The following is a 20,215-nucleotide window of genomic DNA, read 5'->3' on the forward strand; positions in this document are numbered from 1 at the left end:
ATTCTCTTCCTCTCCCTGTCCTCTCTCCCTCCTGCCGTACTCACTCCATATATTCTCTTCCTCTCCCTGTCCTCTCTCCCTCCTGCCGTACTCACTCCATATATTCTCTTCCTCTCCCTGTCCTCTCTCCCTCCTGCCGTACTCTCTCCATATATTCTCTTCCTCTCCCTGTCCTCTCTCCCTCATGCCGTACTCTCTCCATATATTCTCTTCCTCTCCCTGTCCTCTCTCCCTCATGCCGTACTCTCTCCATATATTCTCTTCCTCTCCCTGTCCTCTCTCCCTCCTGCCGTACTCTCCATATATTCTCTTCCTCTCCCTGTCCTTTCTCCCTCCTGCCGTACTCTCTCCATATATTCTCTTCCTCTCCCTGTCCTCTCTCCCTCCTGCCGTACTCTCTCCATATATTCTCTCCCTCCTGCCGTACTCTCTCCATATATTCTCTTCCTCTCCCTCCTGCCGTACTTTCTCCATATATTCTCTTCCTCTCCCTGTCCTCTCTCCCTCCTGCCGTACTCACTCCATATATTCTCTTCCTCTCCCTGTCCTTTCTCCCTCCTGCCGTACTCTCTCCATATATTCTTACTCTCCCTGTCCTCTCTCCCTTCTGCCGTACTCTTTCTCCATATATTCTCTTCCTCTCCCTGTCCTCTCTCCCTCCTGCCGTACTCTCTCCATATATTCTCTTCCTCTCCGTCCTCTCTCCCTCCTGCCGTACGCTCTCCATATATTCTCTTCCTCTCCCTGTCCTCTCTCCCCCCTGCCGTACTCTCCATATATTCTCTTCCTCTCCCTCCTGCCGTACGCTCTCCATATATTCTCTTCCTCTCCCTGTCCTCTCTCCCCCCTGCCGTACTCTCCATATATTCTCTTCCTCTCCGTCCTCTCTCTCTCCTGCCGTACTCTCCATATATTCTCTTCCTCTCCCTCCTGCCGTACTCACTCCATATATTCTCTTCCTCTCCCTGTCCTTTCTCCCTCCTGCCGTACTCACTCCATATATTCTCTTTCTCTCCCTGTCCTTTCTCCCTCCTGCCGTACTCTCTCCATATATTCTTACTCTCCCTGTCCTCTCTCCCTCCTGCTGTACTCTCCATATATTCTCTTCCTCTCCTTGTCCTCTCTCCCTCCTGCCGTACTCACTCCATATATTCTCTTCCGCTCCCTGTCCTCTCTCCCCCCTGCCGTACTGTCCATATATTCTCTTCCTCTCCCTCCTGCCGTACTCACTCCATATATTCTCTTCCTCTCCCCCCCCTGCCGTACTCTCTCCATATATTCTCTTCCTCTCCCCCCTGCCGTACTTTCTCCATATATTCTCTTCCTCTCCCTGTCCTCTCTCCCCCCTGCCGTACTCTCTCCATATATTCTCTTCCTCTCCCTGTCCTCTCTCCCTCCTGCCGTACTCTCTCCATATAGTCTCTTCCTCTCCCTGTCCTCTCTCCCCCCTGCCGTACTCTGTCCATATATTCTCTTCCTCTCCTTGTCCTCTCTCCCTCCTGCCGTACTCTCTCCATATATTCTCTTCCTCTCCCTGTCCTCTCTCCCTCCTGCTGTACTCTTGCTCCATATATTCTCTTCCTCTCCCTGTACGTTCTCCCTCTGCCATATTCTTTCTCCATAGTGTCGGCCCAGGGCCCTGAGCAATGGGACCACTTACACACCCCTCCTATTTTGGGGCTGTTGGTATCATTCCTTTTTCCTCAGGCTGCATTTCTGGATACCCCTTTGATGCCACCCTAAATCTTTTTGTAATCCCCCACCTCGTATTTAGGAGGGACACTCCTAATCTCAACATAGGAGGTGATTTACGTACAGCTGACATTTCGACCTCCCCATCAAACACCACTTCTAGGCTCACAAGTTAAGGCAAACCGTACCCTGGTGGACCCTTGGTGGTTATGTAACCACAATGAACGTTAATACATGTTCCCTTGGGAATCCATGGATCTTTCTCACACATCTGTTGCTTTTTGATGCTGGACTGGATGACACTGACATAACCAATCACACTCCAGCGTTTAGGCATCCGTCAGTGGGACCACGAATAGTCTTCCGGAGATTCCCTTCCTATCTCTCTCAATCTGAGCAGCTTCAATCCTTGAAATTAAAACAGGCTAAGTTTTTAGGTGAAACGTTATAGCAGTGGTTCTCAAACTCGGTCCTCAGGACCCCACACAGGTCGCATTTTCCACATCACCCAGCAGGTGCACAGGTGTAATCATTACTCACTGACACATCCCAGGTCACTTGGCAGGTGCACAGGTGTAGTCATTACTCACTGACACATTTCCCAGGTCACCCAGCAGAAGCACAGGTGTAGTCATTACTCACTGACACATCTCCCAGGTCACCCAGCAGGTGCACAGGTGTAATCATTACACACTGACACATTTCCCAGGTTACCCAGCAGGTGCACAGGTGTACTCATTACTCACTGATACATTTCCCAGGCCACCCAGTAGGTGCACAGGTGTAGTCATTACTCACTGACACATTTCCCAGGTCCCCCAGCAGGTGCACAGGTGTAGTCATTACTCACTGACACATATCCCAGGTCACCCAGCAGGTGCACAGGTGTAGTCATTACTCACTGACACATTCCCCAGGTCACCCAGCAGATGCACAGGTGTAGTCATTACTCACTGACACATTTCCCAGGTCACCCAGCAGGTGCACAGGTGTACTCATTACTCACTGACACATATCCCAGGTCACCCAGCAGGTGCACAGGTGTAGTCATTACTCACTGACACATATCCCAGGTCACCCAGCAGGTACACAGGTGTAGTCATTACTCACTGGCACATTTCCCAGGTCACCCGGCAGGTGCACAGGTGTAGTCATTACTCACTGACACATTTCCTAGGTCACCCAGTAGGTGCACAGCTGTATTCATCACTCACTGACACATTTTAAAAGGTTCCACAGGTGGAGCTAATTATTTCTCTTGTGATTCTGTGAGGAGACCTGGAAAACATGCACTGTTCAGGGTCCCGAGGACCGAGTTTGAGAACCTGTGTGTTAGAGCTCTTGGACAACCGTCACTTGTTTAGTGAAACATCAGAAGCCGTAATAATGCAGGGCCATAAAATTCGCTATGTGGCAAACAGAAATGAGGAAATCGGACACAAGCGTGGCGTATACCACCTGTCTCTCTGTAGTAGCTCTGAAGAGTGTTCATCTAACCCGTATAATAGAACTGTGATCATCTTTATACAAAAACTTGCCTGTCCCAAGAAAGTTTTCTGCTGGCCTAAGCTCAACTGAAATGAGACTTTACTAAACACAAGTTCCTTTAAATGGGGAGTGGCCGGAGGCAGGCCACACGGGGTTAATGGCTGCCACAGCACTGAAAGAGTTAACCCCCGTGCTGTGCCGTCATTTTTAAAAGGACAGTGTAAAAGCACACTGCACGTGGTTTATAATAAACTATATTAAAGTATATATGTATTGCTGCAATGCATTAGTGCATGAAGCAACGTATATTTAATAGGCTATGCACTATATGGTTTACTTTACATGTATATTTTGTAGAGAAAATGCACTTCTTGAATATATGTCTGTATAAGACATGAGCAGCCTCTGTGTCTGCAGATACTAGATGCTGATTGTGATTCCCTTAGCAGGAGGTGTGATGAATAGGGTGACTGGAAGTTCTCTGTGTGAAGGTGTGAATGGTGTCATATAGCCAAACACTTCATGTACAGAACTTACTTTGAAAAGACAATTTGTTTTTAAGAACCTTTTGGATGTCACTGAATAGTGTTAAGGTTGGAAATGCCAAACTGATAAGGATGAATGTCATTTACCATTTCCTGTGACATGTTATACCAACATTATAGGAGACAGTATAATGTATGATAAATCAGTTTGTGTGGTGGATTAGGAAGGAGGATATTGAGAGACTCCTTTGAAATGTAATATGTTGTTAATTTATGTTTTCTGAGATAGCCTGATTGGCTAGAAGGAGCACAGGGTGGATTTGCCCCCCTGTGGTGATGTGTGTAACAATGACATAAAAAGAGGGACTGTGAGCCCTGTATGTGTACAACCCTGTAACTTCTATGTGGAGGAGACCTGCTGATAAGATTCCTGTATGTGGTACATCTTTGGGAATCCTTTGTGGAGAATTGCTGTTTGATTTCTGTGTGATATTCCCCTTCAGACGGAAGGGAGGGTCTTCTTCAAGACATTGAGCAAATAAACACCGTTTGCCTCAATCTTGCGACCAACAGAATTGCGCCAAAACACTATTCCGTTCTCCTGCTGTTCTGGGTAAGAGCTCCGTGTCTCCAAGTTCAAGCCTTCTGCCAGCTACCGTGCAGACCTGGTCCATTGCGAGGGATCAGGTGGGAACAGCCGACACCAAACAGGAGGTGTGTCTGCAGTTAATCAAACGCATACGCAGCAGAAGCGGTTCCAGGTTCCGAGGCAGGAGCCTGAGTGTACATAATAAGCGGTTCCAAACGCCGATGGTAGAGTTTGGTGGTGGCAGCATCGTTAAACGCCCACGGCGCAGTGGGTGGAGTCAGTGACAGGCGGTCACTGACGGTGAGTGGGAGTCCAAAGCGCTAACCCATGACCAGGGACGGCCTAGGCGAAAGGCGTCCGGTCACATTGGGTAATAGGGGGTTTGGTATGATATCCAGACAGCGGTATACCAATTGATGAATATCCCGACAGGGGTGGTTAGTATGCTATGCCTACCCCTAACCCCCCCCCCCCTAACCCTCCCAAGGTCGTGCCTAACCCTAACTCCCCCCCCACACCTAGTGCCTAACACTTACAAGTAGGCGGACATTCCGTGGCATTAATCCTTGTGGTCGTGTCTCAGAGATTGGTAACACAGCAAGTCACAGCGGCATTAGTGAGTAGAGTTCGGAGCTTAGCTCCATCAGCCCGGCTCCCCGTTCAGTGAATACGCCGTCTGCTGCTATTGCCCTGCTGACTCCCCAGATAATAACACACCAATATGCTAGTCTGCCTTATGGGATTTGTGAACACACAGGTGGGTCTATTTGAGCCTGAACCTATTGGGCTCTTCTTCACTTCCATCGGATCTCTGCTAATTAAAACATCTCCTAACTCACCGGAGAATGTAAGAAGTGGTGAGCATATGTATAGTTCTTCTGCAATATTTATCAACGTTGCAGGGCTTTTTCTAACATTTAGTGTGTGTTAACTTTTTCCTTATCAACTTAGAGTATATTTGTACCTGTTTTTTTACTCGGTCTCTTGTGTAATGATGTGTTTATGTTCCCGGGAGCTATGTTTAATAATTGTTTGATAAGTTAATTGTATTTACAATTGGTCTTGTGTTTATTTAATTTAACAAGTTACAGTCATTATTTTCTAGATATGTTTTGCTTGTATGGCCATGCAGAACAATCCAGGCACGCGTTTCTCCATTTCTGTACTTGTTTCCTACTGGATGATGCACTTAGGTTGCTTTATATAGGCTGCTGACACATGCATATTAAATTTGTACTTAAACCTTATTCGTTATAGACCATATTTATGTACAGGCAAAGTGATATGGGTGCACTTGTGCAGTTAAGCAATACGATTTGCTTGTGTCTTCTCACTGCATTATATTACTGTGGACACATGAATGATTGCTTTACCTGGCCCCTGACACATGCACATTCACACTGGACCTTTTTTAGTGACTATATAAACATGTTAGTTAATATATACCCCTAATGAAGTTCTAGGAATCGGAACAAAACGCGTCGGGGAGCTGCATTTTTAGAATACCTTGACCACTATCAGTACAAGTTGACATCTTTTATATTTGTACCCCATTTACATTGCACAATACTGCTTGCTAAGGCAAAAAAAGAGCAACAGAACTCCTGGACTGCCCCTGGGGGTATTGTAGGTCTTTGTAATTATTGTACATGTAGCTTTATTATATTAGGATTGATGTGTTAATTACTATATTACATAGGTTTCCTTTTCTCTTCATCCATACACCGGGATCACTTCTATTTATGTATTTGGTACGCAAGAGTGATTATGATGTTCCAGGACAGTACATGCCGATATGGATTTAGCGGCACTATACACATCATAATAATAGCAATATAATATTAATATAACCATATTCATTTCCAAAATCAAAATTACTATTAGTACAGAATGGGGTAGATAGGTGCAAATTTTACAGGTGAGCAAATTCTGCAGGGTGGGCAAGAGACCACATGGAGGCCACATACTACACACTACGAGACCTCATATGCTGTACACAAGTAGCTGCCGTTTTTTAAACTGCATTTTAGGATAGGGCTAATGCCAAAAACTCCTCAAAACTCAGTTTTTTTTTCATTTTAATTGAATTAATTTAAATTCTCTGTATAGGAAAAAAAAATCACTTGTTGCAGTTTGGTTCATGTGAAAATATAAAGAAGCCAACAACCATCTGTAAATAAATTATATCACTACATTACCAGCCCTCCAACATGACCACATGGGAAGCCTGAACACAGCGATTAATCCCTCTCTCGTTAAGCACTATAAATGTACATGCTTAAGGGCTCTAATTTGTCATTTTCGTGGTGATGCTTATGTTCTGCATGATGAGATGCGGGATTTGTAGAGCAGCTTTTATTGCATTCCCTTTCTAACACCGTTAACAGTGTACTGTAAATTAATTTTAAGCAATTTAATTTTTTTCCTACAAATTTTTAATTCTATAATGAACGTTGTTAATTACTGACCATACAGAAACGGGGTAAGGTCTGGGTCGCTGATGGAGTCAAAGTGTGATTTCGGTAGGACAGTCCCCATGCCCGTTGCTGCAAAGTCACACCCCCTTTTGCAAGCCACATCCCTATTTTGCATGCCACACCCCCTTTTCAGAAGAACAAATGTACATACTCGGTAGATCACAAAATAATTTTTTAGCTTTATAAGTAGATTACCGAGTCCAAAAGTCTGGCCACCCCTGCACTAAGCAACGGGGGTACGGTATAAATGGGAGTGTTTGTATAAAAACAGCCACATTATATCACAAAGCAGCACTATAACCGGACCCCAGTGGGATAGTAACATATTACACATCTAACTACATATCATCTCATATCTACAATCAGAGAGTATCGCAGCAGCATTCTATGCCCAATTGCCTTCGTCCTGTGCAATGTTTTTGATGTTGAACAAGATCCAACGTGTGTGGCAGCCATTACTCACACTCATATCCCAGGAAAGGATTTCTAACCCGTGTGAGTTCCATGATGTCTCACCAGACTGGATTTATTTGCAAAACGTTTCCCGCACACAGAACATGAAAATGGTTTCTCCCCTGTGTGAATTCTCTGATGAATGACGAGACATGATTTCAGTGGAAAACGTTTCCCGCACTCAGAACAGGGAAATGGTCTCTCTCCTGTGTGTGTTTTTCTATGTTCAACAAGACCTGATTTGTATGTAAAACGTTTCCCGCACTCGGAACACAGAAAGGGTCTCTCCCCTGTGTGGCTTCTCTGATGTATGGCCAGATTAGACTTCATGGTAAAACTTTTCCCGCACTCCCAACATGGGAATAATTTCTCCCCTGTGTGCATTCTCTGATGTATGACGAGACATGATTTCAGTGCAAAACATTTCCCGCACTCAGAACACATAAACGGTCTCTCACCTGTGTGCGTTCTGTGATGTATCACAAGCTTCCATTTCTGCGTAAAACATTTCCCGCACTCAGAACAAGGGAAGGGCTTCTCCCCTGTGTGCGTTTTCTTATGTTCCACAAGACTTGATTTGTATTTGAAACATTTCCCGCACTCCGCACATGAAAACAATCTCTCCCCTGTGTGCGTTCCCTGATGTCTAATAAGTTTTGATTTGAATGTAAAACTTTTCCCGCACTCAGAACATGGAAACGGCTTCTCCCCTGTGTGACTTCCGTGATGTATATGAAGAGAGGATGTAGCTGTAAGCCATTGCCCGTCCTCAGAACGCGGGATGATGGTGTCCTCTGTATGAGCTGTACTATGTGTAACGGTATCTATGTTATCAGGGGAACATGTCCCATGATTAGTGGGATCCGATGATGTACCCGCACTGGGAGGTAATGGATGTATAGTTAGGGTGACAGGGTTTTCTCCTGGAAATTCTTGTTTGATGATGTTATCGCCTATTCCCAAATCTGTGGATAAAAGGAGACGTCCCTCCAATATATTCCTGTGTCTGCATCCATCTGCTGGAAATAAATGTATGGAAAAACAAATCTTATTTTATATTGAGGAGCAGGTTATAATGGGGTGGATTCAGTCGCCATAACAAGGACACTACACCTGCTAGTGTCCTCTACGTGTTCTCAGCTGAGCTCTATGACAGACCCCGGGGACTCTGTCATAAGTAACTGAAGTTAATGTTAGGGACAGAGGACCTCGTTCAGAGAGAAGCAATCGCTCTCTCTGAATGAGGGCGGGCGCTGTTTTTTTTTTTTGGTGCGCCTCCTGGTCGCAAGCTAAGCTGTGAGTTACCACCCACAGCTTAGCTAGCGACCAGGGTGATGGTCGCGATGGTGATCACCATCGCAACCATCGGGGCTTGCAACCAGATCCTAAGGTTGGGTCTGGGCACTCGCAAGCCCCAGGGAGCTTTCTGCTCTGATGGAGCAGGAAGCTCCCCACTGACATCACTGATGATGTCAGTGCGGCCGCCCACAAACGGTAGGCGTTCCTTAAGGAACACCTCCGTTTTGGAAACCACCCCCCCGGCCCGCCTACAAAAAGGTGTGAGCTGTCGATCAACATCCGCCGCCCCTTTTGTAGCAAGCTCCGGAGCGAGAGAGTTTCTCTCTCACTCCGGGGCTTGCGCACGCGCAGTGTAGACACTGCACACGCATAGTGCGGCCACTGCACACGCACAGGGCTACCCATCGACCCGGTTGCGAGCACATCGGTGCTTCCGACTGGGTCTGAATGACCGCCAGAGTACTCTAGTGCCAAAATATCAATTTTATACCCACGGTTTTTGGCCTTATTCGATCTGTATGTGTTGACCCTATATTAATTGGAATTAGTGTCGAATTGGCAAACCCTACATCCAAGCGTGTCGGTTGGGATGGCACTAAGGGAGCGTGGCTACACTTCCCTTAGAAGGAGGTGGAGTTTGTGTGTAGTGGCGTTGGGATGGGGTGTGTGATATTTTTTGGGGAAGGGGGTCATTTGGTATTATGCTTTAGTATTACAGTGTTGATAGATAGCTAAATGCAGACCATAAAATCATATATTATCACACGGGGTATATACTATACTGAGATTATAGATAATCCACCACTTCTAATAGCCCTGCACAGAGTGACTATTATGGTCTTTCAGTTACTAACAATTGGTCCGCTAATCCTCTTCCCTAATGTAATAATACCTGTATATCATAATTACCTTTAATATCTTATTTGGTATTATAGGTTTCTCATACAATGACTTATACGTTAATATATTTGTAGTTTTTAAGGTTAAAGCGGTGCAGCCAAAGTCACTAGTCACTACCAGATAACACAAGTTAGAGCCGGGTGAGTACATATAGCCGCACTCAGGGAGTAGTTTGTGATCATATTATCACTTAAAGATACATATTTAGTTACAGTATCGTAATCTCCATGAGAAACTCCCGTTATTGGTTAGAGTGTAAAGTTTCTCGGTATGCACTAAAAATACACAGTGGTTTATATATCTATAGTGAAGTGTAAGAATTCAGATTAAGGATTGATGTGTCCAAAGTAGGAAATAAGTGTCCGCTGTGTGTGATCTATGGATCAGTGTAGTATGTGTGTATATATATATATATATAGATATATATAGATATATAATGTTTTAACAATATGTCAGTCTTTGGGGTGCTTCTCTACAATAAATAAAGCTAGTGCCTTAATAGTTGGGAGGATAAAACAACATTGTTGCTTTTCCCCTGTGATTATACTATCATATGAAGGAGATTTTATTAAATAAAATCACCTGTTATATTCACATTATAGAGTTCATTCTAGCTCCCTATACCTGTTAAAACCCGTGCAGTTCCTTTTCCTGCCTGGGGTGTCGCTTTCTGCTTCGGTGCTAGCACACAAACTGCTTAATCTCAGCAGTTTGTTGCATCAGATGAGTGTGCTAGAAGCACCAGAGCAGAGAGTGACATCCTAGGCAGGATACAAGAACTGCACAGGCTGTGACAGGTGCAGGGTGCTAGAAGGAAGACTACATAATGTGACTTTACCAGGGGACTTTATTCCAAAACAATCCCCCGGACAGATACTTTTTCCTCATTAGTTTGCACTGACAGAGGAGGGTGTAGAATAAGAGATTGCTATAGTGACTAAATAAAAACAATACAGATGAATCTTCATACACCTAGTGCATGTACGCCACTGAGAAGCACCAAGAGGAGTAGGGTGCCATAATGTATTTACATTTTACTCCTTAATTGCATTACAGACGCAGATAATCCCCACTCACAGTGCATTACAGACGCAGCAAAACCCCACTCACAGTGCACTACAGACGCAGGCTAAAACCACTCACAGTGCACTACAAACGCAGGGAAAAACCACTCACAGTGCACTACAGACGCAGGGGAAAAAACACTCACAGTGCACTACAGACAAAGGGAAAAACCACTGGCAGTGCACTACAGACGCAGGGAAAAACCACTGGCAGTGCACTACAGACGCAGGGAAAAACCACTGGCAGTGCACTACAGACGCAGGGAAAAACCACTGGCAGTGCACTACAGACGCAGGGAAAAACCACTGGCAGTGCACTACAGACGCAGGGAAAAACCACTCCCAGTGCACTACAGACGCAGGGAAAAACCACTCACAGTACACTACAGATGCAGCGAAACCCCACTCACAATGCACTACAAAAGCAGCAAAACTGCACTTACAGTGCACTACAGAACCAGGGTAAAACCACTCATAGTGCACTACAGACGAACGGAAAACTGCTCACAGTGCACTACAAATGCAGAGAAAAACCACTCAGTGCACTACAGACGTAGGGAAACACCACTCACAGTACACTACAAAAGCAGCGAAACTGCACTTACAGTGCACTACAGAAGCAGGGTAAAACCACTCATAGTGCACTACAGACGAAGGGAAAACTGCTCACAGTGCACTACAAATGCAGAGAAAAACCACTCAGTGCACTACAGGTAGGGAAACACCACTCACAGTACACTACAAAAGCAGCGAAACTGCACTTACAGTGCACTACAGAAGCAGGATCAAACCACTCACAGTGCACTACAGACAAATGGAAAAACCACTCACAGTGCACTACAAACGCAGAGAAAAACCACTCACAGTGCACTACAGACACAGGGAAAACCACTCACAGTGCACTACAAACGCACAGAAAAACCACTCACAGTGCACTACAGACACAGGGAAAAACCACTCACAGTGCACTACAGACGCAGGGAAAAACCACTCACAGTCCACTACAGATGCAGGGAAAAAACACTCGTAGTCCACTACAGACGCAGGGAAACACCACTCGCAGTCCACTACAAACACAATGAAACCGCACTTACAGTGCACTACAGACGCAGGCTAAAAACACTCACAGTGCACTACAAACGCAGGGAAAAACCACTGGCAGTGCACTACAAACGCAGGGAAAAACCACTCGCAGTGCACTACAGACGCAGATAATCCCCACTCACAGTGCATTACAGACGCAGCGAAACCCCACTCACAGTGCACTACAAACACAACGAAACCGCACTCACAGTGCACTACAGACGCAGGCTAAAACCACTCACAGTGCACTACAAACGCAGGGAAAAACCACCCGCAGTGCACTACAGACGCAGATAATCCCCACTCACAGTGCATTACAGACGCAGCAAAACCCCACTCACAGTGCACTACAAACACAACGAAACCGCACTTACAGTGCACTACAGAAGCAGGCTAAAACCACTCACAGTGCACTACAAACGCAGGGAAAAACCACACGCAGTGCACTACAGATGCAGATAATCCCCACTCACAGTGCATTACAGACGCAGCGAAACCCCACTCACAGTGCACTACAAACACAATGAAACCGCACTTACAGTGCACTACAGACGCAGGCTAAAACCACTCACAGTGCACTACAAACGCAAGGGAAAAAACACTCACAGTGCACTACAGACACAGGAAAAAAACACTGGCAGTGCACTACAGACGCAGGGAAAAACCACTGGCAGTGCACCAGAGACGCAGGGAAAAACCACTGGCAGTGCACTACAGACGCAGGGAAAAACCACTGGCAGTGCACTACAGACGCAGGGAAAAACCACTGGCAGTGCACTACAGACGCAGGGAAAAACCACTGGCAGTGCACTACAGACGCAGGGAAAAACCACTGGCAGTGCACTACAGACGCAGGGAAAAACCACTGGCAGTGCACTACAGACGCAGGGAAAAACCACTCCCAGTGCACTACAGACGCAGGGAAAAACCACTCCCAGTGCACTACAGACGCAGGGAAAAACCACTCCCAGTGCACTACAGACGCAGGGAAAACCCACTCGCAGTGCAGTACAGACGCAGATAATCCCCACTCACAGTGCATTACAGACGCAGCGAAACCCCACTCACAGTGCACTACAAACACAACGAAACCGCACTTACAGTGCACTACAGACGCAACGAAACCGCACTTACAGTGCACTACAGACGCAGGCTAAAACCACTCACCGTGCACTACAAACGCAGGGAAAAATCACTCGCAGTGCACTACAGACACAGATAATCCCCACTCACAGTGCATTACAGACGCAGCGAAACCCCACTCACAGTGCACTACAAACACAACAAAACCGCACTTACAGTGCACTACAGACGCAGGCTAAAACCACTCACAGTGCACTACAAACGCAGGGGAAAAACCACTCACAGTGCACTACAGACACATGGAAAAACCACTGGCAGTGCACTACAGACGCAGGGAAAAACCACTGGCAGTGCACTACAGACGCAGGGAAAAACCACTCACAGTACACTACAGATGCAGCGAAACCCCACTCACAATGCACTACAAAAGCAGCGAAACTACACTTACAGTGCACTACAGACGAAGGGAAAACCGCTCACAGTCCACTACAGACACAGGGAAAAACCACTCACAGTGCACTACAGACACAGGGAAAAACCACTCGCAGTCCACTACAGACGCAGGGAAAAACCACTCGCAGTCCACTACAGACGCAGGGAAAAACCACTCGCAGTCCACTACAGACGCAGGGAAAAACCACTCGCAGTCCACTACAGACGCAGGGAAAAACCACTCGCAGTCCACTACAGACGCAGGGAAAAACCACTCGCAGTCCACTACAGACGCAGGGAAAAACCACTCGCAGTCCACTACAGACGCAGGGAAAAACCACTCGCAGTCCACTACAGACGCAGGGAAAAACCACTCGCAGTCCACTACAGACGCAGGGAAAAACCACTCGCAGTTCACTACAGACGCAGGGAAACACCACTCACAGTGCACTACAAACGCAGGGAAAAACCACTCGCAGTGCAGTACAGATGCAGATAATCCCCACTCACAGTGCACTACAGACGCAGATAATCCCCACTCACAGTGCATTACAGACGCAGCGAAACCCCACTCACAGTGCACTACAAACACAACGAAACCGCACTTACAGTGCACTACAGACGCAGGCTAAAACCACTCACAGTGCACTACAAACGCAGGGAAAAACCACTCGCAGTGCACTACAGACGCAGATAATCCCCACTCACAGTGCATTACAGACGCAGCGAAACCCCACTCACAGTGCACTACAGACGCAGGCTAAAACCACTCACAGTGCACTACAAACGCAAGGGAAAAAATACTCACAGTGCACTACAGACACAGGAAAAAACCACTGGCAGTGCACTACAGACGCAGGGAAAAACCACGGGCAGTGCACTATAGACGCAGGGAAAAACCACTGGCAGTGCACTACAGACGCAGGGAAAAACCACTGGCAGTACACTAAAGACGCAGGGAAAAACCACTGGCAGTGCACTACAGACGCAGGGAAAAACCACTGGCAGTGCACTACAGACGCAGGGAAAAACCACTGGCAGTGCACTACAGACGCAGGGAAAAACCACTCCCAGTGCACTACAGACGCAGGGAAAAACCACTCCCAGTACACTACAGACGCAGCGAAACCCCACTGACAGTGCACTACAGAAGCAGGATCAAACCACTCACAGTGCACTACAGAAGCAGGATCAAACCACTCACAGTGCACTACAGACAAAGGGAAAAACCACTCACAGTGCACTACAAACGCAGAGAAAAACCACTCACAGTGCACTACAGACACAGGGAAAACCACTCACAGTGCACTACAGACGCAGGGAAAAACCACTCGCAGTCCACTACAGACGCAGGGAAAAACCACTCGCAGTCCACTACAGACGCAGGGAAAAACCACTCGCAGTCCACTACAGACGCAGGGAAAAACCACTCGCAGTCCACTACAGACGCAGGGAAAAACCACTCGCAGTCCACTACAGACGCAGGGAAAAACCACTCCCAGTGCACTACAGACGCAGGGAAAAACCACTCCCAGTGCACTACAGACGCAGGGAAAAACCACTCACAGTACACTACAGATGCAGCAAAACCCCACTCACAATGCACTACAAAAGCAGCGAAACTGCACTTACAGTGCACTACAGAAGCAGGATAAAACCACTCATAGTGCACTACAGACGAAGGGAAAACCGCTCACAGTGCACTACAAATGCAGAGAAAAACCACTCACAGTGCACTACAGACGTAGGGAAACACCACTCCCAGTGCACTACAGACGCAGGGAAAACCACTCCCAGTGCACTACAGATGAAGGGAAAAACCACTCCCAGTACACTACAGATGTAGCGAAACCCCACTCACAGTGCACTACAAAAGAAGCGAAACCGCACTTATAGTGCACTACAGACGCAGGATAAAACCACTCACAGCGCACTACAGACGCAAGGAAACGTCACTCACAGTACACTGCCGACACTGAGCTACCACTTTAACAGCACAGGAATTCGTTTTAAACACGTAGAAAGGTGCAGATGAAGCACAATGGAAAAGGCTTCTGCACCGTAGAGCTTCGTACACAGATTCAAACTCAGGCGCACACGGATGTACAAATGTCGCCCATCAAACTGATCAGTGCAATCTAGTAGAGTAGTTTTGTTGCAAATAAGACGCACATTTTGAGTGAGAAAGACACTTGGTGTAGCGGAGTTGACCAGAATCCTGCGCAGCGAGAGGGACTATCAGACATAACTTTAGCAACAGTATATGAGGAGACATCTATAGGTGACTTTTCTGTAGTAAGTGTATCACTCACCTGCGCTATCTGTAGGGATCTCTTCCTCCTTACACTGCCGATCACCCCTCACATACATCTCTTCCTCTCCGTCTAGATATTCTACTTTAATAGCAGTCAGGACGTTTGTCTAATTAGCCCAGAAACAACAAATATAACATTAGCCTAATAACCCCATAACAAGAGGAGAGTAATAACATCAGCGTAGGTCCCTATTGTGTATACACACAGAGATCGATACATATATATAATAACAGTCAGGACGTTTGTCTAATTAGCCCAGAAACAATAAATATAACATAAGACTAATAATCCCATAACAAGAGGAGAGTAATAACATCAGCGTAGGTCCCTATTGTGTATACACACAGAGATAGATACACAGATATAATAACAGTCAGGACGTCAGTCTTATTATCCCAGACACAATAAATATAACATAAGACTAATAATCCCATAACAAAAGGAGAGTAATAACATCAGCGTAGGTCCCTATTGTGTATACACAGAGATAGATACACAGATATAATAACAGTCACAAGAGATTCGTGGCAGCTTTTCCTGATCACAATAGAAACCAGCACTGGGTGACACCAAGTACATGTAATATAAAGCAGCCATATTGCCGGTCACTAACACCTCTATATCTCAGCGCGCTCTCTGCCACTTGTGCACTAGGGGCTTATTACCTCCAGCGATTACTATACAGAACATGGAACAAATCAGGAAAGCAACTTTGTGGTGTCGTGTGGCTTCAAAATGGCGGCTTTGTGGCCAAGGGTTTACCCTATGACATACAGTGATTTGCAATTCACGAGGAACCGGCCATCTTGCCACAATCGGAAACTGTTACCTAGCACCCACAGTCTCCTATTTCACCATAAGTGTATAACGTCCGTCCTATTTACTTGTTACATGTTACTCTATGAGGGATCTCATCTCTTTCTTAATTGATAAATCATATTTAATATTTGAATTAGTAAATTAATATGAAGCAGAAGCATATCAGCATATAAGATCCACGCAGCGTCTTTTACAGATCATATAATAAAAAGTCACTTTGGTAATTGGAGAGACCCTAAAATCCCCCCTACCTGATCCTCCTGTGGGGTCCTGTGATTTCCCTCTGTACCACCCTGTGACTGACGATGGCGGAGATCTCTGTCTGGGGGGTTTCTGCTGCTGGGTCCATCTGTAGGAGACACACAGTGACTGAGTACATTGTACATACAGACGTGTCCTCACTGACCCATCCTTCCATCGCACTGTTTGGCGCACTAGGGAAAATGCGACTAAGCCGGGTCATAGCATCCTGTTGTTCAGTATATTTTATTGAATATGCATCCCCACTTACCCAGTGATGAGAGGGGCCAATGATTCTCCATCCTCACATCCTCATACAGATCCCGGTGACCTGAATTCTCCGGCTCCTCCTGACACTTTATGGGAACCTGACACACACAGTGACACAGTCATCACCCAGACACATCCCCTGGTGTTACTGTATAACCTCCCATTCCCAGCAGTCACCTCTCCTGTCACCAGCCGGATGATCTTGTTGGTGAGTTCCAGGATCTTCTGGTCATTGTCTCTCTCATGTATCAGGGAGTGAGGTGGAGGCACCGTGATGGAGCTCTGGGTCCTGCTCAGTCCTCCTGACACATGGGGATGGCTCCTGGGTGTCTCACACTCACCAGATCTCTGTATCAGTGCTGTGTAGTCCTGTGTATTGAGAAAGAGAGCAATACAAGGGGTCACCTCTCCCGACGTCTCCATAGGGCCCATCATTCTGAGTCCCCTATCTACAGCCAGCACCCACAGGTCTATCATCTGCTTTCATCAAATTAATGGAAACAGTGAGATGACTTTATATAGAGGCCTGTAGTAGACAGAGGGCTGACAACAGGTGAACTACAGAAGATAGTATGAGGTAAGTGCTTTATACAGGATTGTTATGAATGACGAAGAGCCCGGCGTTCGAAATCCCGACGCCAGCAGGCCGAACAGTGGAGATCCCAACGGAGGTGAGTAAACTACCTAACCCTCCCCTCCCACCCCCTAACCCTCCTTTAGGGGTGCCTAACCCTAACCTTCCCCCTTAGTGCCTAACCACAACCTCCCCCCTGGGGTGCCTAAACCTATCCCGCCCTCTCCGCACCCTAAACTTAACACTGCCGGGGGGGTGCCTCCACCTAACCTTCCCCCGGGGTGCCTAATCCCCCCCTTCCATTAGCCTAACCCTCCCGGGGGGTGCCTAGCCCTTAATCCCCCGGGGTGTCCTGAACCTAAACCCAGCGGCTATGAGGACGCACGGACCGTACTTACCTCGCTCGGTCCAGCGTCGTTCTGAATTCCAGACCAGGAAAGTGGGAACCTTTAAACTGAAAAACTAATTTTTTAGCGATAAGAATTACATCACAGTGACACTCCCAAAAGCCCTCACCTCCCCAGTCATGTCCCTGTATTATTACTAGTGATAAGAATTACATCACTGTGACACTCCCATAAGCCCTCACCTCCCCAGTCATGTCCCTGTATTATTACTAGTGATAAGAATGATGTCACTGTGACATTCCCATAAGACCTCACCTCCCCAGTCATGTCCCTGTATTATTACTAGCGATAAGAATGATGTCACTGTGACACTCCCATAAGACCTCACCTCCCCAGTCATGTCCCTGTATTATTACTAGTGATAAGAATGATGTCACTGTGACATTCCCATAAGACCTCACCTCCCCAGTCATGTCCCTGTATTATTACTAGCGATAAGAATGATGTCACTGTGACATTCCCATAAGCCCTCACCTCCCCAGTCATGTCCCTGTATTATTACTAGCGATAAGAATGATGTCACTGTGACATTCCCATAAGACCTCACCTCCCCAGTCATGTCCCTGTATTATTACTAGCGATAAGTATGATGTCACTGTGACATTCCCATAAGCCCTCACCTCCCCAGTCATGTCCCTGTATTATTACTAGTGATAAGAATGATGTCACTGTGACACTCCCATAAGCCTCACCTCCCCAGTCATGTCCCTGTATTATTACTAGCGATAAGAATGATGTCACTGTGACATTCCCATATGACCTCACCTCCCCAGTCATGTCCCTGTATTATTACTAGCGATAAGAATGATGTCACTGTGACATTCCCATAAGCCCTCACCTCCCCAGTCATGTCCCTGTATTATTACTAGTGATAAGAATGATGTCACTGTGACATTCCCATATGACCTCACCTCCCCGGTCATGTCCCTGTATTATTACTAGCGATAAGAATGATGTCACTGTGACATTCCCATAAGCCCTCACCTCCCCGGTCATGTCCCTGTATTATTACTAGTGATAAGAATTACGTCACTGTGACACTCCCATAAGGCCTCACCTCCCCAATCATGTCCCTGTATTATTACTAGTGATAAGAATGATGTCACTGTGACACTCCCATAAGCCCTCACCTCCCCAGTCATGTCCCTGTATTATTACTAGTGATAAGAATGATGTCACTGTGACATTCCCATAAGTCCTCACCTCCCCAGTCATGTCCCTGTATTATTACTAGCGATAAGAATGATGTCACTGTGACACTCCCATAAGCCCTCACCTCCCCAGTCATGTCCCTGTATTATTACTAGTGATAAGAATGTCACTGTGACACTCCCATAAGCCCTCACCTCCCCAGTCATGTCCCTGTATTATTACTAGTGATAAGAATGATGTCTCTGTGACATTCCAATAAGCCCTCACCTCCCCAGTCATGTCCCTGTATTATTACTAGCGATAAGAATGATGTCACTGTGACATTCCCATAAGATCTCACCTCCCCAGTCATGTCCCTGTATTATTACTAGTGATAAGAATGATGTCACAGTGACACTCCCATAAGACCTCACCTCCCCAGTCATGTCCCTGTATTATTACTAGTGATAAGAATGATGTCACTGTGACACTCCCATAAGTCCTCACCTCCCCAGTCATGTCCCTGTATTATTACTAGTGATAAGTATGATGTCACTGTGACACTCCCATAATCCCTCACCTCCCCGGTCATGTCCCTGTATTATTACTAGTGATAACAATGATGTCACTGTGACACTCCCATAAGTCCTCACCTCCCCAGTCATGTCCCTGTATTATTACTAGGGATAAGAATGACATCACTGTGACACTCCCATAAGCCCTCACCTCCCCAGTCATGTCCCTGTATTATTACTAGCAATAAGAATGTCACTGTGACACTCCCATAAGTCCTCACCTCCCCGGTCATGTCCCTGTATTATTACTAGTGATAAGAATGATGTCACTGTGACACTCCCATAAGACCTCACCTCCCCAGTCACGTCCCTGTATTATTACTAGCGATAAGTATGATGTCACTGTGACACTCCCATAAGTCCTCACCTCCCCGGTCATGTCCCTGTATTATTACTAGTGATAAGAATGATGTCACTGTGACACTCCCATAAGACCTCACCTCCCCAGTCATGTCCCTGTATTATTACTAGTGATAAGAATGATGTCACTGTGACACTCCCATGACCTCACCTCCCCAGTCATGTCCCTGTATTATTACTAGTGATAAGAATGATGTCACTGTGACACTCCCATAAGTCCTCACCTCCCCAGTCATGTCCCTGTATTATTACTAGTGATAAGAATGATGTCACTGTGACACTCCCATAAGACCTCACCTCCCCAGTCATGTCCCTGTATTATTACTAGCGATAAGAATGATGTCACTGTGACACTCCCATAAGACCTCACCTCCCCAGTCATGTCCCTGTATTATTACTAGTGATAAGAATGATGTCACTGTGAAACTCCCATAAGTCCTCACCTCCCCAGTCATGTCCCTGTATTATTACTAGTGATA

The 20,215-nt window shown here is 46.4% G+C and overlaps 1 protein-coding gene across 1 annotated transcript in view; it reads right to left on the reverse strand.

The window, feature by feature from the left end:
* LOC148506101 (uncharacterized) overlaps positions 1-20,215 on the reverse strand; it is a 37,719-nt gene that overhangs the window by 14,885 nt on the left and 2,619 nt on the right. The window contains exons 2-6 of the mRNA XM_088447283.1: positions 16,867-17,058; positions 16,691-16,787; positions 16,431-16,528; positions 15,358-15,466; positions 7,223-8,203 (exon numbers count right to left, since the gene is read on the reverse strand). Coding sequence (XP_088303409.1) covers positions 7,223-8,203; positions 15,358-15,466; positions 16,431-16,528; positions 16,691-16,787; positions 16,867-17,058 — 1,477 coding nt within the window. The remainder of the gene's footprint in view (positions 1-7,222; positions 8,204-15,357; positions 15,467-16,430; positions 16,529-16,690; positions 16,788-16,866; positions 17,059-20,215) is intronic.

Source organism: Taudactylus pleione, unplaced genomic scaffold (genome assembly GCF_031769625.1).
Source record: "Taudactylus pleione unplaced genomic scaffold, aTauple2 ptg000427l, whole genome shotgun sequence".
Classification (NCBI taxonomy): Eukaryota; Metazoa; Chordata; class Amphibia; order Anura; family Myobatrachidae; genus Taudactylus; species Taudactylus pleione.